Below are 24,697 nucleotides of genomic sequence, written 5' to 3' on the forward strand. Positions count from 1 at the left end.
TGGTGAAACCCTGGGCCAGTGAAGTGGAGTGCATGAACTTAACCAATCAGCCATGGAGCTGGCCCCTTTCCTAGCTTTTTTCTTGTAGTTGGTTTCTAGTTTCATAGCATTGTGGTCAGAAAAGATGCTTGATATGATTTCAATCTTCCTAAACTTACTGAGGCTTGCCTTCTTTCCCAACATATGGTCTATCTTTGAGAATGTTCCATGTGCACTTGAGAAGAATGTGTACTCTGTTGTTTTTGGATGGAATGTTCTATATATATATATATATATAGATATATATATATATATATATATATATATTAAATCCATCTGATCAAGTGTTTCATTTAAATTCACTATTTCTTTGTTGGCTTTCTGTCTGGATGATCCATCCATTGATGTAAGTGGGGTGTTGAGGTCCCCTACTACTAATTGTGTTGCTGTTAATTTCTCCCTTTAGGTCTTTTAATAGTTGCTTTATATACTTTGGTGTTCCTGTGTTAGATTCATAAGTATTAAGTCCTCTGGGTGGAATGTCCCTTTTATCATTATACACTGCCCTTCTTTGTCTCTCACTGCCTTTTTTATCTTGAAGTCTGCTTTGTCTGATATAAGTATGGCAACACCTGCTTTCTTTTGCTTGCCATTTGCTTGGAGTATCGTCTTCCAACACTTCACTCTGAGCCTGTGTTTGTCTTTAGAGTTGAGATGTGTTTCCTGGAGGCAGCATACTATTGGGTCTTGTTTTTCAATCCATCCAGCCACTCTGTGTCTTTAATTGAAGAATTCAGTCCATTTACATTTAGAGTGATTATTGATAGACGATGGCTTCATCCTGCCATTTTATCTTGTTTTCCAGTTGTTCTTTATTTGCCTTGTTTCTCTTCTCTTGTATTTCTGACTGCCATTTCAGTTTGGTGGTTTTCTGTGATGGTTTTCTCAGTTTTCTCTTTATGTATGATTTTTGTCTCTGCTCTGATTTTTTGTTTTGTGGTTACCATGAGGTTTATATAAAAGATCTCGTAGATGAGATAGTCCATTTTCTGATAGCCTCTTATCTTCATTAATCTAAGCAGGTTCCATCCCTTTCTCTTCCCCATCTACATTATTGTTGCCACAAATTATTGTTTTGCAATGTGTTTGTGATTAAAATGAAGCATTTATATTTATTTTTGATGTTTTCCTTGTCTTTATCTTTTATGTTAAAATTAAGTGTTTGCTAACGTGTTCTGATAGAAAGCTGCAATTTTCTGATTTTGTCTAGTTATCTCCTTGCTCAAGACTTTGGAAACCTTTGCCATTTTGCTTCAGGTACGAGGGCATCCTTGATCATTTCTCGTAGTGGCAATGAACTCCCTCAGCTTTTGTTTATCTGGGAAAGTTTTTATTTTTCCATCATATCTGAAGGACAGTTTTGCTGGATGAAGTATTCTTGGCTGGAAGTTTTTGTCTTTCAGTATTCTGACTTTATCATTCCAATCTCTCCTAGACTGTAACATTTCTGCTGAGAAACTGGCTGAAGGCCTGATAAGGGTTCCTTTGTAGATTATTCTCTTCTGCCTTGCTGCCCTTAATATTTTTTCTTTGTCATTGACTTTTGCCAGTTTTACTATTATATGCCTTGGAGAAGGTCTTTTTACATTGATGTGATTAGGAGTTCTACTGGCTTCATGTACTTGTAAGTCCAGTTTCTTACCCAGGTTTGGGAACTTCTCAGCTATCATTTCTTTGAACAAGCTCTCTGCTCCTTTCTCCCTCTCTTATCCCTCTTGAATATCTATAATCCTTAAGTTGCATTTCCTAATTGAGTTGGATATATCCCAAATAATTTCTTCATTTTTTTTTAAGTCTTAGTTCTCTCTCCTCCACCTGAACCATTTCTATATTTCTGTCCTCTAAATTACTAATTCTGTCCTCCATAACATCAGCTCTGTTTTTTAAGGTTTCTAGATTCTTTTTTATCCCATTCATTGTGTTTTCATCTCCAGCATTTGTGGATTTTTTTAGAGTTTCAATCTCTTTTGTGAAGAATTCCTTCTGCTCATTAATTTTATTCCTGAGTTCATTGAACTGTCTTTCTGAGTTTTCTTGTAACTCATTTAGTTTCTTTATGACAATTATTTTGAATTCTCTCTCATTTAGACTGTAAATTTCTGTGACTTCAGGATTGGTTTCCAGAGACTTGTATTTTTCCTTCTGATCTGGGTGTTAATGAGGTTCTTAATGGTGTTTGATGACTTGATCCTTTGCTGGTGCATAGTGGTAATATCAGGTCACAGATTCCACCTGCCACCACTGGGAGGGCAGGAGCTGTATTTTCTGAACCCACTGCATCTGCTGGAATTCGTCCCAATAGGGCTCATCTGTATTTGCCTGCTGGCTACAGCAGCTTGGAGGGTCACACACGCATGCACAGGCACTCTGGTGTGGATCTGCTGCCTTGGCTGGGGACTAGGCCATGCTGGTGCGGTAGGCTGGGGGAGGGGAGGGGCACTTATGCGTGCATGTGAGCCCACTCTGCACTCATGGGCAGTTCACCTGGGCTGCTGCGCTTGGTCAGGGCGCCCACACAGTGGCTGAGCTGTGCCACTCAGTGTGGAGCATTACTGCGGGTCTGGCTGCCACTCTGAAAGCAAAAGCATTTGTGCACAAGCCTGACTGCTCCCCCACCTCCTTTTACAGTTGCACGCCAGTTGCTGCATGAGGACCTGTGACCTAGATCACTGCTGCTGGGGAGGAGAGGGGATCCGCTCATCTCCCTCCACTGTTTCTTGGCCATCCAGGACCCCTACCTTCAGATATATGGCTGCATGGATCTCTCAGATGTCCTATTGTGCTTTGAAGGGAATCTTCTGTTGGTTAATGAATGTTTGTTTTATTCTAACTTGGTGGGGAGAACCTAAGGGAACAGTTCACTCCACCATGATGCTGATGTTTTATACTCTTTAATTTAAAAAGAATGCTGGGTTGAAAGTCAGAAGGTTCAGTTTTACTCCTGCCTCTGCCTAAGAAGCACTGAGACTGGGACAAGCCAATTAGCCTCTCTGATTCTTATGTTTTGAAACATAAAATGAGTATAATATTCTATTGCCTAACTCATAGATGTTAAATGTGCAAATAAATTCATTTACCCATTCAACCAACAGTTACTGAGTACGCACAAAATCTAGAAAGACATGATCCCTGCCCTCAAGGAGTTTACAGTTACTACCTCGTAATTCAGCAAGCCCCTGCAATTTGAACCATAACTCAAGAACTTAGTAATAATGCAAACCTTCATTCATCAGAGTTCTTATGGTATGGAGTGTTCTGGTTGCCCTAGAGCTTGCTAGAACTCCCTTTTTATTTTAAGCTTTTTTCAACATTTTCCTAAAATACACAAGTTGATTGTGCTTTCATTTAAGTTTTACTTTTTTAAATACAAGTATATAGTTTGAAAAATCATCTGACCCACCCCTACCCACTCCCAATTCCTATTCTCAGAAGTAACTTATTTCAATTTCTGGTATTTAAGTCCATATTTCTAAATAAAATGTTTATGTTCCTATTTCTATATTTTTCCCATTTATAAAGACGTTATCCTTTGAACTCCTATCAGTAATTTGCTCAGGTAATTCAGCCAGTGAGTAGAATATTCAGGATTTGCAATTATGTCTGCTTCTACATCCATGCTCTTAACCACTATCCATATGACCTCTCAAAGGCAACATCTATTAAACTGGTATGATTCCATTTAATACATTTAATGAATATAAAATGCGTCAAGCAAATATCACAGGTAATGCTAGAAATTAATAGGACATGGTCTCTACCCTCAAGGAAATCACAGGACACTGGGAAGGCATACAGATACACAAATAATTTGAATGTAAGTCAGGCTTTTACAATTGATTAACAAAAAGGGCAAAAAGATCTGTCAAACTTGACAGGTAGAGTAGAGAGATTAATGATCTAAGAAAGATTTGGGGAATAGATAGGATTTGAGCTAGGTCTTGGTTTGAGGGCACTTAATACTATCCAACCTGCCCAAAGGCTGGGTACTAGACCCAATGGTTAAGTAAACATATAACTCTGACAGCTATCACTCTACAGCTTACAGACAAAATGGACCACTGTGCACAGTACTGAGACAGGATAGAGTCTTGGTATATAAAAATTAACCTCACCAGTGCAGCCAAATAACGAAGCACCTTATTATCATTCAGCAGCATTTTAATAACATCTTTTCTTGGAGCTTTTGGAATGAGAGCAAAGCAATTCTGAGCAGAGTCTTCCACTAGTCCATAACCATTATAGGGAGGTAATTCCTGAAGAAATACGGGAAACAAGAAATAAAGCAGATGCTCTTTGTGTTAAACATTACATTAAGGGTAACTAGTTTCCTTTTAAAAAAATCTAGACAACATTTATTCAAAAGTAATTTCTACATATACAAATATAGTCAGGAAAAATAACATACTGCATGTTCCATTCCTCTTTATTTATATATTTTACCCCATGACCACTGCTCATAGAAGTGACTGATGATTCTACAAAGTAACCCTCAGGGCTAGAGTGAAACTTTTGCTGATGTCCACTGACCTCTTACTGCCAAAGCAGGGCCTGGCCCTACTCCAAGTCCCAATCTTGGCCCTTGTGGTCATCCTAGCATGGTGAAGCCCATGGGTCTGTGACTTCTTTGTTCAAGGGTGTGGGCCTCAGCCTGGCAGATCTGGAAACCATTTTCTGAGTTCACTCCAAGTGTGTACATGTATAGGAGTTGGGGCAGGGGGAGAGTCAGGACTCGGTTCATGCTACTTTTTTTCCCAGTTACCTCCATATTTCTAATATTATTATTTCTTGATTTTTGTCTCACAGAAGAGGAATGAGAGCCATACTTTACTGAGAACTCATACCCCTTGTCCACCCAGGACTTTCCCTTCCTAGTGAAGGAGTAAACTCAAGAAAATAAATTTCAGATGCGAAGGTTTTTGGTGAGTTAGTTATGTAAGTATAGGATGAGCTTATATTTTCCATTCAGGTTCCATGAAGAGCTGAAGGCATCACTCTAGGATACTAGGGTTTGTTTGTTTAAAAACTTTAGTTCAGAGGCCATTTCCCCATTCTCATCAATGTTCAGCAGACTGAAGCAGAGTACTTTTTCTGACTTCTTTTCACTATGCTTTCTCAGCAAACTCAGCTCAGACCATGCTTTTCACTTGTAAATACCTTCCCTAAAACTTTTTTTATTTTATTTTTTTGGTGAGGAAGATTTGACCTGAGCTAACATCTGTTGCCAATCCTCCTCTTTTTTTGCTTGAGGAAGATGAGCCCTGGGCTAACATTTGTGCCAAATTTCCACCATTTTGTATGTGGAATGCCTCCACAGCATGGCTGATGAGTGGAGTAGGTCTGCACCCAGGATCCGAACCCGTGAACCTGGGCCACCAAAGCAGAGTTGAGGGAGCTTTAACCACTCAACCATGGAACTGCCCCCCTCAAATCTTTTTATGTATTGTATCCAGGTACTTTAATAAATTAGTCTACACAATCCCTGGTCCACCTCTAAGAGAGTACTCCCTCAAACACTCATGACTCTGCCTCGTTCATCCAAGGTGTAGTGCTTGGAACACCAACCTTTACCCATCTCCCAGGGCTGCAGTTAACGTGATCATCAAGGCTGGAACATGACTAGTGAATCCAGTCACTATGGAACACGACTAATTGGCTCCCAGTGCAAAACTACTACTCAATGAATATACAAGTTGCCATGGACAGAGGGACCTTGGGTGAGACACCAAACACTAAGAAGCATCTGAGTTACTCTGGGGGCTAGGCAGAAATGCACGGTGATGGAAGCTAAACTTGCTTTGCATCCTCATCCACACACAATGAGAGCAGCCTGGTTGGGGGATCGGGGTGGAGGTTGACGGATTTTGAATTAGGGAGGTAACCGTAAGCCTCTAGTCTTCCTCTCAAATTCCCTTTGTGTTTCAGTAGGCTTCTACTTGTTTTTCCTTAACCGCACGTCATTTCTCCTGCTTGGAATGAAGACTTTCCCTAAATATCAGTCCATATGCTTGGGGGTGCTGGCACCATGCTTCTTGTGCTCCAAGCTACTGCCTGGGTCCTGTTCTAAACTAGATGAGCCATTCCTCTGACTATAGATTTATCACTCCTAGATGCACTTGCTCATATGACCCACCAATCTGCCCAGGCCTTCTTAACAAAGCAAGTACCTGCGGAGCCTGAGAGTCCCATAACCCCTCACATACTGCTTTTAGGGGGCAGTTCCATAGCAGATGAGCTCTCCTAGTCCTGGATTCTCCCTCCTCCCTCCTAGCATGTCTCCAGATGAAGCTAGCCTGAGACAGAGCACATCTGGCCATGGGCTCCATGTTTACTTATTCCTGATTTAGCAGACCAGCCTGCCCTACAAGTGTTGTGATTCTCCAACTGAGTACATCTACTTCATATCCACTTCTGTCCCTGACCATCAGCATGACTCAGCCTTTATCCCTTTAGACCCTGCTACAGCTTCCCATCCCTGCTTTCCAACTGCGTTGTTCAGGGTTTAAATGACTGAAGTGTAATGACTAAGGAGTGCTAAACGGTATTTGCTATTCAGTAAGTGGAGCTCTTCTACTCACTGCCCACAAAGACTTTCACGGACAGGCAGAGAGCATTTATTTGTAACAGAATTGTTTATGATAGAGAATTCACTGAAAATAAACTGACCAAACACCATGATTAATATGCTCTATGTGTAAATGTAGAATTAGTTTTATTATCCAGAGTGACCGAAATAGGGCAAAACAAACAAACAAACCAAAATCTACAGTGGTTCTTCAGTTCTCTCTGCTCTCTATTCAAGCCTTCCCTCCCTTTTCTTTCTTTAGAAGAGAGGTAAGGAGAAAAAAGATGAAAGGCCCGAGGATGGGGAGCAGAGGTATTCTAGGACGCAAAAGCTTTTATCAGCTCCAAAGATGGATGGATGCTCTTTGACTAAGAAAAGTGCACCACTGTGTTGCAACTCCTCCCCATCCCACCTCCTGGGTAGCTGAGACTCCTTGTAAGAATGTTTGACATTTATAGAATCACCTTGTAGTTTGCAATGTGATCTTGGGCAGGACCCTTGGAATGCTAGCTCACACTATACTTATTTATAAACTAAAGTGGTGGAATAGTTTGCTTGATCAAAACCTAAAGCCATTCCCATTGTATTTTTTCCTGTATACTCATCAAATGCTGCCCGAAAATTGGGAGTTTTATTATAATTCTTAATCAATGAGTGCACTCATTGGTAAGGAGTTCTATCAGAGAAAAAATTGACAGGGAGAGGTATTATCACCTACATTTCCTTCCAGAAGTTTTATTGCCCCTGGGAACTCACAGCATACCAAAATCCAAATCCTTTGTAATTGTTTTTATGAAATGCTGGTTCTAAGACCCTTGCCTAAAACACCACTTGCCTTTTTCAGCAATAAATATATACTTCATAAGCAATCTCTTCAGTCTAGTTCACGGAAAATACCACATACTTCCTATTTGCTAGGCACTGTATTAGGTGCAAGAAGTACAAAGATAAACAGGACACAGTCCCTGCCCTCAAGTAGCTTACAGTCTAATTGAAAAAATTTATAAACAGGTATTTTAATATAATAGATAAACGCCAGTGCAGGGAGGCACAGAGTACACCAGGACAGAGAGCAGAGGTGGTTAGTCTGCCTGGAGCATTAGAGAAGTCTTCTTGGAAGAGAGGCAGCCTACAATGAGTCTTGAAGGATAAGAAAGAGTTCTGTAAAGAAATGATGGAAAAGTGGTTCAACAGGTGGAAGAGCATCAGCAAAGGTCCAGGAAGTAAAACAGGATGCTGTACCAGCTGAACCACATTGATTCCGTACAATTGGAGGACCAGTGCAAGTGGTATGAGCAGCAGATGTGGGGAAGACAGGGGCCTGGGCTGGAGGAATTCAATAATTCCATCCCTCTAGCTACATCTTTCTTTTGAAAAGGAAAAGCCCAGTGACATTAGTTTACCCATACAGTGGCAACATAAAGATGGGCCGCAGGTATTAACACCCTATTTTATACATGGGCAACAAAGAGGTTGTATGAATTGCTCCTGACGCAAACACATATAACAGGCATCATTACTGTCATCCATGAAACTATGCTGCCTTTATACTTCAGATACTTGAATTTGCTGTGTAATATGTAACTTTTTAAAACATGCAATTCTCACTTAAATCTCTAAAATATGTGGCTGAGCCACTCTGAAGGCTCAAGTTTATCAGATTACTATTTCGGTGCATTAAAAGCACCATGAACTTACGCTCAGATCAGTGGACTTTTGTGGTGCACAGAAGTGAATTTTGTGGTTCAGTGTGATCGTAAGGAAAGCTGTGCTGCAATGAAAGGGAGCCATCTTCCAACATCTTCAATTAATCAGCTTTTGTTTTGTTTGATAAATAGGCAAGGAACAATGAAATGCCCTAAGGGTCTGAAATTTTAAAAGATGTCTTTTTTGTTAATAAAAACAAAAAAAATATAAAAGTAATATAAGACTTGGAATAAAAAGGGAAATTAAAACCACAGAGAGTATAAAAAGAAAGGTCCCTTGTCATCTCCCACCTCCCTCCCTACTCCCCACTCCCACATGTTGAACTAACCACTGCTCACAGATCGGGTGGATATTCCTCCAGGTCTCTTCCTCAGTGCAGATAAGCAGATGTTGTATACAGTCACTGACAAAGACGCCACATATCACGTATACACATTCACTTAAAAATGTCATGGACATTTTTCCATGTCAAATGCATAGACTTACTTCCTCTGTCCTCTAACTGTATGGATGGATATACTATAATTTATTCTGCCAATCTCCGTATACTTTATTATAAATAATGCTACAATACACATCCCTACACATACCTTTTTATAGTCTCCCAACCAGATCTTCTGGGTCAAGAGATATGTAATATTTTATTTTGAAAAAATTAAAATAATGACAAACTGTCCTTCAGAAAGGTATTTCTCATTGGCTCTCCTATTAATAGCTATGAAAATGCCTGTTTCTCCATATCAGGGCAAACATTGGATATTGTGAGTCTTTTAAATCAAACAGATCCAAAACCTCATTATTTTCATTTCTATTTCTTTATCAGTTAAGTTGAGGGTCTTTTCATATGTTCATTAGCCATTTGCACTTCTTCTTTTGTGAACTGCTCATCTGCACTGTCCATTTTTTATTGGGCATTCGCATAAGAGTCTTTTGTTTTTCTTTTTCTCAAACCTCTACATGAAAAGATTCATTCTCTCACCACACTCAGAACTGGTGTTCCATTACCTGTTTTACAGGAGCTGGTTCCTTCTTGCTCACATCAATACGTGGTAAATCGGAGATGCCAAACTTTTCTTTGTAATACTGCCGAGTAAACGGATCACAATCGTAAATGAAGAACGTTCTCCCGAGGATAGTGAGTGATTTCCCCACGAGGAAGTCTTTGGCGGTGTACCATTCCAACACCTCCTGATCAGAGATTTCCAGCACACACTGAGGGAAGTTCTCTGACATAAGACAGCAAGGAGAGAGGAAAGAAAAAGGAATGAGGATGGGAAGAAAGACTGACCCACAACAGCCGGGCATTCTTGAGACCCTGAGAGGGGACGGTCTTTAGCTCCGGTCGAGGGTCAGGGACTCCTCCACATTCCCAGCAGAACATAAGGCTGTGTATTTCCATCTCTTGACAGGACAGAAGTCCTATCAAGTAATATCCTAGACGGTGCTTGTAAAGCTTCCCATATTCAGCTCAAACTATCACTACAGGTCACTACTCTCAGCAGAATGAATGCCTAGAAGAAATCATTACAGGAGGAAAGGATAAATGTCCTTCTACAAAGATAAGCGTGTTAGATCTAGGAGGGATCCACATCGTTTAGTTCAACCTCCCACCCATTTATTCATTCATTCAACAAATCATTGGTGACCAGGGGCCAGTCTGGTGGTGCAGCAGTTAAGTTCTCACATTCTATTTCAGCGGCCTGGGCTTCACCGGTTCGGATCCCGGGTGCGGACACGGCACCACTTGGCAAGCTATGCTGTGGCAGGCATTCCATATATAAAAAGTGGAGGAAGATGGGTATAGATGTTAGCTCAGGGCCAGTCTTCCTCAGCAAAAAGAGGAGGATTGGCGGCAGATGTTAGCTCAGGGCTAATCTTCCTCAAAAACAAAACAAACAGACAAAAAATCATTGATGACCACATACATGTATCATGTACTAGGTGCACTGCTAAATACTTAGATTACAATTAACAACATAGATAAAACTCCTGCCTCAATGGAGAAAACATACCGTCTGGGGTGAGAGACAGTAAACAATTAGACAAATAATGGTTTCCTTTCAATTGTGATCACTGCTCTTAGGACAGTTGGACCTAGTTCTGTGGCAGGAGGTGGGGACAGTCAGTGAGATGATTACAGTAATCCGTTCATCTGGGGAATCAGCAGATTTCCAAATATAGACTGAACCTCGCATTTTGGAATAAATCCAATTGTGTCACACTGTTTTATGAGAACCAAGGGTTGACTGGTTTAGGATCGCTTCCCTGCAGCCTGACCTCCATGGAAACCATAAGGTAGTCAGTCGATTCCGGTGAAGAGCCACATTGTATAGCTGTAACCAAAAACTCGGCCCCAGAACTCTGATCACAGAGGCAGGAGAGGTAGGCCGGTATTCTCCCAAGTGACAATTGCCCAGATGGAAAAATAGGCAGGGAGGTGAAGGTTCTGCTACATCAGACAGAAAGGCTTGAACTCCAGTCCTTGATCGTGCCAAAGGGCTGGAACCTTCCCAATCAGGCATCTGAAAAGCCCTACAGACCAAGGGTTCCTTCTCCCAGCGTCTAGTGCTAACCTGCTAGATCCCTTTGAGTTACCCCAGGCAGTGATGGGCAACGGGCGACACAGCTTGGGACTCCACGGGTTTCCCTCAGGAAAGTGTTCCAGGACATCTGTGTGTGTGTGTGCGCGTCTGTGTGTGTATATGCTGTCCAGCCATTCAACTTTGTTTGCTCAGCAATTGTGTTTTTTATATACTGCTGGATTTCATTTACTGATATTTTACTTAGGTTTTTTGCATGTATGCTCATGAGCGAGACTATACTTCTTTCTCATGGTGTCTTTGGTTTTATTGGGTTTTTTAAAATAAATGAATTATATTCTTTTTCTTTCCCATGAAAGAGTTTGTATTAAGTTTGGAATTATCTATTCCTTAAATGTTTGGCAAAACTGAAAATTATCTGGACCTGGTGTTTTCTTTGTGGAGAATTTTTAAACTGATTTTATTTTTATTAAAGCATTTGGTTTCTATTTCTAAAAATTTGCTCATTTCACCAAAGTTTTCAAATTTACTGGCATAAAGTTGTTGGTATCATTTTCTGTTTAATCCCTATTGTATTTTTAAGTATGCCTCTTTCACTTTTAATACGGTGTATATGTGCCTTCTTTTTTACTATCTTGATAAATCCTGTCAATGATTTGTCATTTATCAGTCCTTTCAAAGAAATAACTTTTTTTTTAAATTGGCACCTGAGCTAACATCTATTGCCAATCTTTTTTTCTTTTTCCTTCTTCTCCCCAAAGCCCCCCAGTACATAGTTGTATATTCTAGTGGTAGGTCCTTCTAGTTCTGTTGTTATGTGGGAAGCCACCTCAGCGTGGCTTGATGAGCAGTGCTAGGTCCACACCCAGGATCTGAACTGGCAAAACCCTGGGCCACTGAAGCGGAGCGCGCGAACTTAACCACTTGGCCAAGGGGCTGGCCCCAGAAATAACTTCTGATTTGACAAAACTTCTCTGTTACTTTTGTTTTCAATTTCATTATTTTCAGGCTCTTATTTTATTATTTCCTTCCTTTTAATTTCTTTAGACGTACTCTGTCATTCCTTTTCTAACTTTTTAAGAAGAATGCCTAGTCTATTTTTTCAGTCTTTCTTAAATAAGCATTTCAGGCTATAAATCTTCCTCCAAGTACCACTTTATACGTATCTAAAAGTTTTGAGGGAATTTTTACTATCATTCAGTTTTAAGTATTTTCTGATACTAGTTTTTTACTCATGGATTATTTAGAAATGTGTTTTTCAATTTCCAAATATATGATTTTTGAGTAACATTTCCAAAACTGCATTCTAACTTAATTGTGTTGACATCAGAAAATATGGTATAAGATGTCCAGTCTTTAAAATTTAAGACTGAACAGTTTTTATAAGTGTTCTATAGTTGTGCTTAAAAAAAAGGGAATTCTTCAGGTGTTGATGCAAATACATATTCATTAAATCAATACTGGTAATTAAGTTGTTCAAATCTTACATATATACACATATGCTTATTGATTTGTCTTTTTGATATAACAACTATTAAAAGAAATGTTTTAATGATTCCCTCTATTTTGATGGATTTGTCCATTCTCTTTGCATAATATTGCTAAAAACTTTTTTTACGTTTTGAAGCCATGTAATTAAGTGCATTCAAGTTTAGAATTATTACCTTTTCCTAGTAAATACAATTCTTGCAATATGTAATGATCTTCTTTATCTCTAGCAATACTTTCTGGACTAATTATACTAATATAGCTTCCTCAGTTTCTTTCAATTGCTTGTACATCTTTTTTAACCTTTCTATGTCCCTATATCTTAAGTATGTTCTTAAAAATAGCATTTATTCAAACTTTGTTGTTTTTTTAATCCTATCATCCCCTCCCCTATGCCGTTATTGTAAATATATTTTAATTCTACCTTGATTTTTTTTAATGTTTTTTTGTTGGTTTCTTTTTTTATTTTTGGAAGATTAGCCCTGAGCTAACATCTGCCACCAATCTTCCTCTTTTTGCTGAGGAAGCCTGGCCCTGAGCTAACATCCATGCCCATCTTCCTCTACTTTATATGTGGGATGCCCACCACAGCATGGCTTGACAAGTGATGCACAGGTTCGCACCCAGGATCCAAACCGGCAAAGCCCAGGTCACTGAAGCAGAACGTGTGAACCTAACCACTGTGCCACCGGGCTGGCTCCTCTACCTTGATATTTTTTAACCCCCAGAAATTCAACATTGTTCCTTTCCCACACTTTGCTATTTCCTTTATTTATCACTTCTTATATTGCAGATCTTACTTCTGGAATCATTTTTCTTTCTACTAGAAGTATACTCTAGAATTTTCCTAGTAAGGGTCTATTGTTAGTAAAATTTGTTTTGTTTGCCTGGAAATGTATTTTACCTTCTTCTTGAAAGGCAGTTTCTCTAGGTATTAAATTTTACTTTTTCTCAGCACTTCAAAGACATTATTAGGCTATCTTCTGGTAACCACTATTGCAACTGAGAAGTCAGCTGTCATTCTACTGGACATTCCATATGGGTAAACTTGTTCTTTGGGGCTGCTTTTATGATCTTTTTGAATTTGGTGTTCTTAAGTTTGACTATGATATATCTAGGTATGAATTTATATTTTTACAACTTTATTGATGTATAATTAACTATAATAAGTTGCACATATTTAGAGTGTACAATTTTGATGCTGACATATATATTTACCCAGAAAAAGGCAAGATCAAAGTATGAAAGCCAGTCTAAAGGATAACTAACAGACTTTCAGAACCTAGTGTCAAAGGAGAAGGCTTTTGGTGAGCCAAATACCCTCCTTTTGACATTACTCATCTCATACTGTAACCTGCAGTTACCTTCAACACAGAAAGAACTTTTAGAATTCCTGATATTTTAATTCCATCCATCATAAAGTTATAATTTGGATTCAGCTTAACTACTTAAACGAAGGTCCTGGCAGAGAGAACTTTGGAAGGATACCGCCGTAATTTCCTGTTACTGTCCAACACAAACTCTCCACGCAGCCGCTGTCTCTTGGATGCCCCCAAACATACCCAACTTGTTCCCAATTCCCAGCCCTGGCTCTTGTTCTTCTCTCAAAAGCGTTCTTGCCGTTTCCCTGCCATTCTAAATCTAGGTCCAATCCCAGCTCCGCCACAAGGCTTCTTCAGTCTTTCCAGCTCACCTTTCTTCTTCTGAGCTATCTACATGACACGACCAGTCACATAATCAGATCGTCTGGTAGCCTGTGCCACTGCTGAACAGCTTCATGTACTCATGTGACTTGTCTCCCCCTCACTAGAAGTGACTGAAGAACAGGGATTCTAGGTCTGAGAGTTACATTTTCATTTTATCCACCACAGGACTTAGCACATAAAATAGCTTCCACGGCAGATATTTAAGTCTTGTTTAACTGAATTTAACAAAAATCATCCATTGGATAATGCCTTTGAGTCAATTAGACGCCACCTCTTTAACACCATGGCTCTAGTTAAAGGAATTATTTAGCTGATGGGAACTTAGCCTTTTCTGTCATGCTAGTGCATGATTAACAGTGACTTTCACAAAAAGATGTTTTCTACCTCTTAAAAGGACCCCACATATGTCACCAGGCTGGCTTTCCATATAATTCTGATAAAAATTTTGTTGAAATTTGAGAAGTTAGAGAAGAGGATGATTACATATTGAAAACTTTAAACACTGGCCAGATTGAGGAGGCAGAGATGAGCAGGGAACCCAAGATTTCAAAGGATCCAGTTTCAGTGACATTTTTTTTGCCACCCTGAATACATGCCCATTCTTTCCCTTAATCTACTGTAAATCTAACATTTGTTAGCTCCAGGTGGCAGAAATTTCAGGCTCATTTAAGCATTCTGGAGGGCCAAAATTCGTTCATTAGTCCCAATGTCAGGAATTCTAAGCGGGTTCCACAGGAGGCTGAGTATAAGGATATGCCAGGCAGCAGCCAGACCATGTTGAACTAGGGCACAGATCCAGTTGTTGCCACCTGAGAATGCAAGCTGTGTCAGCAATTATTCTCATTACTCAAAAAAAAGAGATTTTTCTTTAAATTTAATTTTTTATAGCAGTAACATTGGATTATAACATTATATAACTTTCAGGTGTACATCATAATATATTTCAAATTCTGTCTAGATTACATCATGTTCACCAGCCAAGGACTAATTACCATCCCTCACCTCACACGTGCCTAATCACCCCTTTTGCCCTCCTCCCTCCCCTCCAAAAGAAGAGATTTTTTAACATTAACTCTCTCAATTTTAAAATGATGACAAGTTTTACTCTCTTTTTTCCTTTTCCCCAATCTCATTCTCCTCTCCCTCACATACAACCACTCTAATGTGCAGCTTTTTGATTACATATGTACTATGCATACTGTTCTGTGTGTATCATACTTTATGTAAATGTTACTGCATTGTTCATCTCATTTTACTTATTTTTCCACACAGCACTATGTACTTAAGATGCGTCTATTTGCTTTCTTGTACAGTGTTTATTGGTTCTTACTATTACATGTTTATCAAGATGTATCTTTACCACATTTTGTTTATCCACTCTCCCAATGACGTAAATCTCCAACTCCCTGCCCCCAAATAATACTGCATTTTTCTTTACCACTGTGCAGGCCAAGCAATACATGTAGGTAGGTTGAATTTAGCCTTCAGACTTCCAATTTTTCTATAACCTCTAACTCAATTTGTTTATAACCTCTAAGACAAACCTCTTGCTCAATATCTGGAATTTCTTATCTTCCAGTTCCAAAAAATAGAGTAAAAAGAAAAAAAATCAATGAAAGTATTTACAAAGTTCTGTCAGGCAGCCACCCAAGCATGAGAGATGTCACTACACACATCCAAGATGACATTTTTGTAAGAGAGACTTCTTAAATTACTAAATCCATAACTACAACAAGCCTGTTTATCCCAGAGAAACAGTGGTGGACGGCAGGGTCAGCTGCACTTTCTTTCCTTCTCTCTCTTCAATCCACTAGGTCAGTTTATAGCAACAAGGAAAGAGCTGGGGTGACACAATGGGGCTCCCCTCTGTGAGTCACAGACATGCCTTTTCCAATCCTAAGTTATACCGCAGAGAAACTTCCTAGTTAGGAAGTTGTTGGGGTGAGAAGCAAAGTCAGGAAGGCACATAAGGAAACAGTAAGCTACGTCTTTGAATGAAAACAAGCTTGTTTTAGAAATGCATTACTCCACCAGACCATTTCGGAGGCAAGCCTGGACCAAGGAACAAGTAAAGAAGGAAATTACAGGAGAGTCCTTTTTTGAGTACCTCTGAGAACACAGCAAGAACCTCCCAAGTCCTCCCAAGGGAATGATGACACTGATTAAGTAACTCCTTTGAAATCCAAAAAAAGGTCCCAATTAACAGAGGATAAACTGAACCAAACATACTTGCATTCTTCACCAAAACCTTGGGCACTCGCTGGCGGTTCATCAGGAGCGGGAAGGGATCGCGTCCGTTATTCCGTTCGTGGACCTCTCGAATTTCCACCGTATCATCCATAAGATAGTAATGAATGATGTAGGTCCGACATTCACCAAACATGCTGTCTGTGTCATCCCAGATCGCATAGAATCGAAGAACCTTGAGGAATCCAAAGCAGTGACTGAAGTAAGAATTCTACACAAGGAGAGTCTGACTTACCTACTTTGGTGTTTACATACCAGTCAATGATGAAAAGATTAACTGGAAAGACAACAAAGTAATCTCAGATGGCAAAAAAAAAAAAAAAAAACAAAAACATCTGAAATTATATGCCAGATGTCAACAGCTAGAAAATACTAAATAATAGACTTGTAAGTTTGCACTGAGAAAGAAGAATTCACTTTGATCCAAAATATTAGTCACTGAAAGAGAAGCTGAATTAAGACAGCAATGAGTCCTTTAGGGATTTATAAGTATTAATAAAGGTACATGTGAATAGTTTATATATAATTAATATGGAAAGAATTTTCATTTATTAATCAGTCTTTTTTTTAGTTTCATCAATACACATCTTCTAGTAACAGTATCAACAACACAATCTGCGCTCCATTTCGGTGACCTGGGTTCAAGGGTTTGGATCCCAGGCACGGACCTACACCATTCCTCAGCCATGCTGTGGCAGGGACCCACAAACAAAATAGAGGAAGACTGGCAACAGATGTTAACTCAGGGTGAATCTTCCTCAGCAAAAACAAAAAACAAAAAAATACAATCTTAAACAGCTAAACATTTTTAAGGGCTTTTTTTTTTTTTTTTTTTTGCTGAGGAAGATTCACCCTAAGCTAACATCACTGCCAATCTGTTTCTTTTTGTATGTTAGCCGCCACCACAGATAGCCACCAACAGACAACGGTGTAGGTCCGCCCCTGAGAACTGAACCTGGGCTGCCAAAGAGGAGCATGCTGAACTTAACCACTAGGCCACCAGGGCTGGCCAACAACACAATCTTTAAATACAAAATAATAACAGATATATGACTGATATAAAGCATGTCCTTAAAAGACCATGTTGTGCTAGGTAAAAGTTTGTGAACTAAAGGAATTGCATTTCTGAGAGAAAAAGAAGAGCAGCAAAGAAGCACTGAGAGTGACCTCTGTTTTCTCTTTCCCTTTAGTACAGGAGAAGACTCAGATCTGCCTCTACACACCAGCCCACAAGGGGAGGACAGGAAGGCTGGAACAGAGCTGGAAAATAACCAGAACACTCTGTTCTCACACATTAACATAAAATTTAACAAGGAAGCATTTGCAATGGGATTTCTGTGAAATGACTATTTTAACATTAGAAACCTACATATATGCAACAGTTCTGAAATTTCCCAATAATTCATTTAAGGTTTCCCAAAGGATTCTATGAGATTAACTCATACTTGAGAAAAGAAGTAATCAGCTGGAAATGTAAAGTGAGCAGCAGCTGTAGCTCAGGAACCGCTTTAAGACTTAAAAGTTTGGTGGAACTCACAAGGCTTCACTCCACAACCTCCTCTGAATCTCTGCTAAGAAACTTGGGCCTTCCTATCCCTCTAACTCTAGATGCAGCCAGATGACAGCACCGTATCCAACAGGGAAGTTACAGATGTGACACACAGCTATCAAAACACACAGCTGTCAAAGTAGCTCGCATGTGCCACATTTGGAAGCAAGGAAACCTACTGAAGTGTCTAGCTCACTTACCTGTTTGTCGAAGGTGAGAAACTGCTTGAGTTGATCAAAGTCCGATGGCGTGACATACTTACGAAGAGGCTGTTTCCGGAGTTCAGTGTAAGGATCGAGAGCCATCTTCTCTGGCGGATTTAGTTCAATTCCTTGACTTTCCAAAAATACCTAAATAATTCAAAATTAATAATCATCATCTTGAAGTTTCTTAACATATAAACTGATGGTGTAAAAATAAGCGTAATAATAATTTCTGTGCCATTGCCCAAGTTAACCATTAGTTTGCAGCTCGAGCATATCTTAGCAGTATTAAACCTCCAACTGACCCAATTCTATAATGCAGATGATAATTGATAATTACCTTAAGTCTTCTATATTGTAAAATTGCTGGCAATGTGCTAACCTAATTGGAAGACATAATGGTAATGTAACTGGCTCCAAATATGAATTCAAATCAATGAAATTTAGTTAGGCACCCAAAAACAGAGTGAGTCCTAGAATTGCTTACATACACACATCCAGAACCCGACCATAGTTTCAAACAATATGTAATTCATATCAGGTACAGGGGTGAGCTGCACAACAGCGAAGTTAGCTGAAATCAAATCCCCAACTTTCCAACTCACTTAAAACAAGAATATGATCACGTCTCCCCCCGAAAAAAGAAAAGGGAGCATACACACTGGTTATTTTAGCCTAGAAAATATTTTCGCAAAATAGAAAAGACAAATCAAGTTCTCAAATCTCCCAGAAAAAGTTAAGGAAAGCACCTGCACTTGACATAATCTTGAATTTTATTTTGTGAATTATGAATACAGTTCGTCCCTTGATACCCATGGAGGATCGATTCCAGGACCCCTGCAGATACCAAATTCCGAGGATGCTCAAGTCCCTTACAAAATGGTGTACTATTGCAGATAACCTACACACATTCACCCGTACACTTTAAATCATCTCTACATTACTTATAACGCCTAACACAATGCAAATGCTATGTAAATAGTGGTTATACTGTATTGTTTAGGAAATAATGACAAGAAACAAACAGTTCTGTCCATGTTCAGTACAGATGCAGCCATCGCAATCTGAGCTTGGTTGAACCCATGGGTAGAGAGGGCTGACTGTAAATATAATATTCTTCTCAGAGTCATTATATCTTTTAATATAACTTGACATCTCTTCTTCTTAAAAGCACCAGAATAAACTGTGCCTTTTTTGATAATCAGAAAAGAAAAGATCAATTTCATGGGATCTGTTTACATTCTGAAACTGGAAATTGAGCTGAAATCTGGGTTTCTTTTGGGAATCCTGTGGTTTGCTTTTGGAAAATTAACAGAAAATATACAGAACTCAGGGCCAAAATATTTGAGTTCTGGTGCTAGCTCTGCTGCTAACTAGCTTGTAATCTTAGTATTTAAAATTTTACTAGGCAGTCTCTAATATCCTTTCAATATTAAAATATTATGATCTTAACATCTATTAAAACTAATGAGCTGGAGATAACGACTGACAATTCAATTCTCTTCTCCCTTGAGATGGTGTATTACTGCAGCAGGATTATTGACCGAGGTATTAATGGGTTTTTACTCCTTTCTGTTGCTTATAACAGCTAACCAGGCCCTGTGTTAACCTTACCTTGGGGATTTGGACAGGAATGTAGACACTTCCTGAAGCTGACTGCTCTTCCTGTCTCTTAAAAAAAAGCCTAAACTCTTTGAAGAGATTATTCTAAAGTGACCCAGAAGGAGAGGAGAGAAGGGAATGTCTTTGAGAACAAGAAACGGGGAGGGGGAATTCCCTGGACGGGTCTCAGAGGAGCACGCCTGTGCACGTGCTCTGCAGGGTGCTCCGAGCACACACACCGCCTCTCAGCACCTTCAGTCTCGGCATCAGAGTCCTGGTATCTCATCTAGCACCAGAGCATCAGGTAGGGGCCCTTGGTCCCGGGACAACCTATGGACCCTGCCTGTGTGACCCCTGTAGGCCTGGGAGAGCCCTGCTTCCTGATTCTCAGGGCTTGGAATCTTTGGCAAAGCTGAGAGTGAACAGAAAGCCAGCCCCATTAGATTGGGGCTCAAGTAGGTTTTAAGATATTTTTAAAGAACAAATCAATATTTCCTGCACACCCACATTTGTGGAGTAGGATTCACATCTGCTATGCTAGCAATAATACTTTAATAAAGACAAGAAACTCCAGATCTCTGATTTCTGCAGCGTTGTTTGTTTCTTTGTTTGAGGAAGATTAGCCCTGGGCTAACATCTGCTGCCAATCCTCCTCTTTTTGCTGAGGAAGATTGGCCCTGAGCTAACATCCGTGCCCATCTTCCTCTACTTTATATGTGGGACGCCTACCACAGCATGGCTTGCCAAGTGGTGCCGTGTCCGCACCCGGGATCTGAACTGGTGAACCCCGGGCCGCCGAAGCAGAACATGCAAACTTAACCGCTGCACCACTGGGCCGGCCCCTGGAGCATTGTTTAATTCAGTTCATTCTGTCTATGGGACCAAACGTTTATTTGGAGCAGACAGGAGAGGGTGAAAAGGGGTGCTGTTGGTGATATATTCGAATAGAGGTGATTCCTGGTTCAAAACACACCACTAAACAGCTGTCTTCCTTAGCCACTCAGAGGTCCAGACCTAAAGAAAACCGTGAAACCAGAGAAGGTGTGTATAATTGCTATAGGAGCCAAGTTCAAACTTAACAATCAACTATTAAAACACAATTCAATCTAATCATTAGCGGCTGAAACAGCTCTAGTCAATTATCAGTCATCAAAATACAGTTGATCATCACCATTCACAAATTCTGCATTTGCAAATTCGCCCACTTGATAAAATGTATTTGTGACCCCAAAACCAACACTCGTGGCGCTTTTGTGGTCCTTCGCAGACCTGCGCAGTGGTGAAAATCCTGAGTTGCGTGATGTGCGCATTCCCAGCTGAGACTGAACAAGGTTATGTTCTGCCTTCTTGCCTCAGCTTTCATACTGAAAAAGCGTCCCTTTCGTGGTCTATTTAGTGCCACTTTTTCTCACTTTGTGCTTTCTTTTGGTGTTTACAATGACCCCCAAGCTTAGTGCTGACGTGCTGTCTCGTGTTTTAAGTGCACGAAAGCTGTGATATGTACTTAATGCCACTAAACTGTACACCTAAAAATGATTAAAACGGCAAACTTTATGTTACATATATTTTACCACAGTAAAAAAAAAGAAGGGCTGCCATAATGTGGCTTAAGGAGAACACACGTCTGCTGGAGAAGCTTCCCTCAGGCATGAGTCACAGTGCTGCCGGCCGTGACTTCAACATTAATGAATCAACAGTATATGTATCTTAAATATGGCATCTTTAAACAGAAACACACATAAAACGAGGTTATGTATTGATCCAGTGACAAAAATGTGGAGACCAGAGGCTTGTAGGAACCTAACCCTGCATTTCTCCTGGGAACGATGGTTCAGCATTTGCTGATTGGTGTTTGTGGTGACTTTATAGAACACAACCACCGTGAACAATGAGAACTGGCTGTAACTGGCTCAGATCAACTGCTCAAGGATCAACTTGCAAATGTTCAAACTGTCCATAAAGACACAACCATAAAAATAATCCTAATACCTTAAATTTATATAACATTTTATAATTTCTCATTGTTGGTACAATTCTGTAACTGTCTATGATAATAAGGACCTAAAAAATGAGAGATCAAAACACGTGTGAAGGAGACAACAGCTCAAACATGGTTGCGTACCTCTACCGTCTATTCCGTTTCTCTCTGCTGCTGGGGACGCCACGGATGCCGTAGCTCCTTTCTTCACTTGCTCGAGGTCTCTATTCACAAGTCGTCTGCCCAGTGAGGCCCTCCCTGACAAGCCTTTATACACAGCACCCCGCTCCGATTCCCATCACCTTTATCTGCTTTAGTTTCATCCACAGCTCTTAACAGCATCTGATATATTACTTATTTGGTACTTACTGTCTCCTCCAACCAGAATGCAATAACCTCCATAAGGGCAGGTCTTTAAACCTGGTACCTAGAACAGTGCCTGGCACATACCAGGCACTCAGTAAGTGTTTGCCAAATAACTCACTAGATGAAAAAAATAAATGAGTGAATTCACAGGAGCACAGTGCACGGTAAAAATTAATCACTCTTGGCATTACATAACGTGGGATAAGGGGCATAAAGTAATTCAGAAACTCTATCTTTGGGGCCAGCCCAGTGGCACAGCGGTTAAGTTCGCACGGTCCGCTTTGGTGGCCCAGGGTTTGCCGGTTCAGATCCCGGGTGTGGATATGGCATCGCTTGGCAAAAGCCATGCTGTGGTAGGCGTCCCACGTATAAAGTAGAGGAAGATGGGCATGGATGTTAGCTCACGGCCGGTCTTCCTCAGCAAAAGGAGGAGGATTGGCAGTAGTTAGCTCAGGGCTAATCTTCCTAAAATAAATAAATAATAAAATTATATATATATATATATATATATATATATATATATATATATATATATATATAAAGAAACTATATCTTTGCTTCTAGAAATTTTTTTTTAACTAAGATAAATTTGGAATTGATTTCCTAATACCTACATTTTGTACTAAAGATAGGTCACCATCTCTTCTCTATTTCTCTCGGTATACACATGTACACATAACTTGAAAACAGAAAAGTTGTCAAAAATCTCTATTTATGAAATAAAGAAAATCAAGGGTTTCTCTCAATATAAAAGCGTTTTCCTTTACAAATGGTTTTATTTCAGGAATTCTTTAGATAGCAAGTTTCCCTAGAATATAGCAAGCATAATTTACAGAAAAAACATAAATTGCACAAAAAATTTTAGGCTCTATCTACTAACAGAAGTAGTACTATTTTGTAAACTCAAACTTCAGATACATCGTCCAATGCCTCTTCCATGTTTCTATCCCAGAAAGGGTGTGGCCTCTCCTACTCTCTATTGGAACTGGCATGTGAACTGGTTTCTTATCAAATGATTCAGCTATGATGGGAGTTTAATCTTATTTGAATGGATGTGTATCAATATCACTGTAAAAAAGATGACATCACTACATAGTGTTGGCACATGTCGGCACATACACCATACCAAATTAACCTGTATGATAATCCACACAGGACAGATTATCAGTGTCCTCCTCTCATCCTCATAAATGAAACATATCCTTCCATAAATTAGGATGACACCTCAGAGACCTCAACTTCCAAAAATATATACTATACCTGTGTGAATCGGTCGCAATCAACAACACGGAAAGTTTTGCCATAAATTGTAATGTCTATTCCTCGATTTAGGTCTTTCCAATGGTAATGGTCTCCCCGGTCATTCTTGGCTAGCCGCTGGCGTTTGATTAACTTGCCTTGAGGGATCCCAGAGTTTTCCACAACAGGCTCGATGACAGACATGCTGTCATCTTCGAGATAGTAGTAAATTTTCACTTGACGGATCCTATAATGTTCCTCAGTCGACATAGGAACATCTTCTTGGAAATAGGCATCAAATTTCAGCACCTGTAACCCATAAGGAACGGAGAAATGGTGTTGTCTTATTTTCTCATCCACAAAATAGCAAGTACCCTCCAGTAAAGAGAATCATTCAGGGAGATTTGAATACTCATCACTTCTATCTTCTAAATCGAAAGTTAGCAAACTACAGTCCACAGGACTAATCTACCCCTGCCACCTGTCTTTGTATGATTTGCAAACTAAGGATGCTATTTTACATATTTAAATGGTTAAAAAAAATAAAAATAAGAATAAAATTTCACAACACATGGAAATTATATCAAATAAAGCCATACAAATAATTAATATTTATTTTCTAATGGCTGCTTTCCCATTACAAGGGCAGAGTTGAGGAGCTGTGATAGACCATATGTATGGGCTGCTGCTATGGGCTGAACTGTGTCCCCCCAAATTTTATATGTTGAAGCCCTAACTCTCAATGTGACTATATTTGGAGATGGGGTCTTTAGGAGCTAATTAAGCTTAAATGAAGTCTTAAGGATGGGGCCCTAATCCAACAGAACTGGTGGCTTTATAAGAAGAGGAAGAGAGACTCTCAGCACACACGCACTGAGGAAAGGCCATATGAGCACACAGCAGCTGTCTGCCAGCCAGGAAGAGAGCCCTCGTCAGAAACCGAATCAGCAGGAACCTTGATTTTGGACTTCTAGCCTCCAAAACTGTGAGAAAATAAATTTCTATGATTTTTTTTGTTTTTATTTTTTTGCTGGGAAAGATTTGCCCTGAGCTAACATCTGTCGCCAACTTCCTCTCTTTTTTTTTCTTCCCTAAAACCCCACTACATAGCTGTATATTCCAGTTGGAAGTCCTTCTAGTTCTTCTACGTGAGCTGCCACCACAGCATGGTTACTGACAGATGACTGGTGTGGTTCCACACACGGGAACTGAACCCGGGCTGCCCAAGTGGAGCGCGCAGAGCTTTAACCACAAGGCCATCAGGGCTGGCTCATAAATGTCTATGTTTAAGCCACCAGTCTGTGGTATTTTATTATGGCAGCTTGAGCAGACTAAAACAGCTGAAAAGCCCAAAATATTTACTACCTGGCCCTTTACAGAAAAAGTTTGCTGACCTCTGCTCTAAATACTCAAACTATATGTAGACTATTTATTGAATGTGTTCCTTGATGAGATGGCTTAAAGACCTTAA

At 39.8% G+C, this 24,697-nt stretch overlaps 1 protein-coding gene across 11 annotated transcripts in view; it reads right to left on the minus strand.

The window, feature by feature from the left end:
• Positions 1–24,697, minus strand: part of EFHC1 (EF-hand domain containing 1) — a 76,417-nt gene that overhangs the window by 35,271 nt on the left and 16,449 nt on the right. For 9 of the 11 annotated variants that reach the window (XM_014834673.3, XM_014834671.3, XM_070514766.1 and 6 more), the window contains 5 exons: positions 23,248–23,535; positions 18,039–18,188; positions 16,272–16,464; positions 9,314–9,534; positions 4,152–4,292 (listed from right to left, as the gene is read on the minus strand). In XM_014834673.3, the coding sequence (XP_014690159.2) occupies positions 4,152–4,292; positions 9,314–9,534; positions 16,272–16,464; positions 18,039–18,188; positions 23,248–23,535 (993 nt within the window). The remainder of the gene's footprint in view (positions 1–4,151; positions 4,293–9,313; positions 9,535–16,271; positions 16,465–18,038; positions 18,189–23,247; positions 23,536–24,697) is intronic. The other 2 variants (XM_070514772.1, XM_014834672.3) reach the window with 1 other exon arrangement.

This window comes from Equus asinus, chromosome 8 (genome assembly GCF_041296235.1).
Source record: "Equus asinus isolate D_3611 breed Donkey chromosome 8, EquAss-T2T_v2, whole genome shotgun sequence".
In the NCBI taxonomy this organism is placed as follows: Eukaryota; Metazoa; Chordata; class Mammalia; order Perissodactyla; family Equidae; genus Equus; species Equus asinus.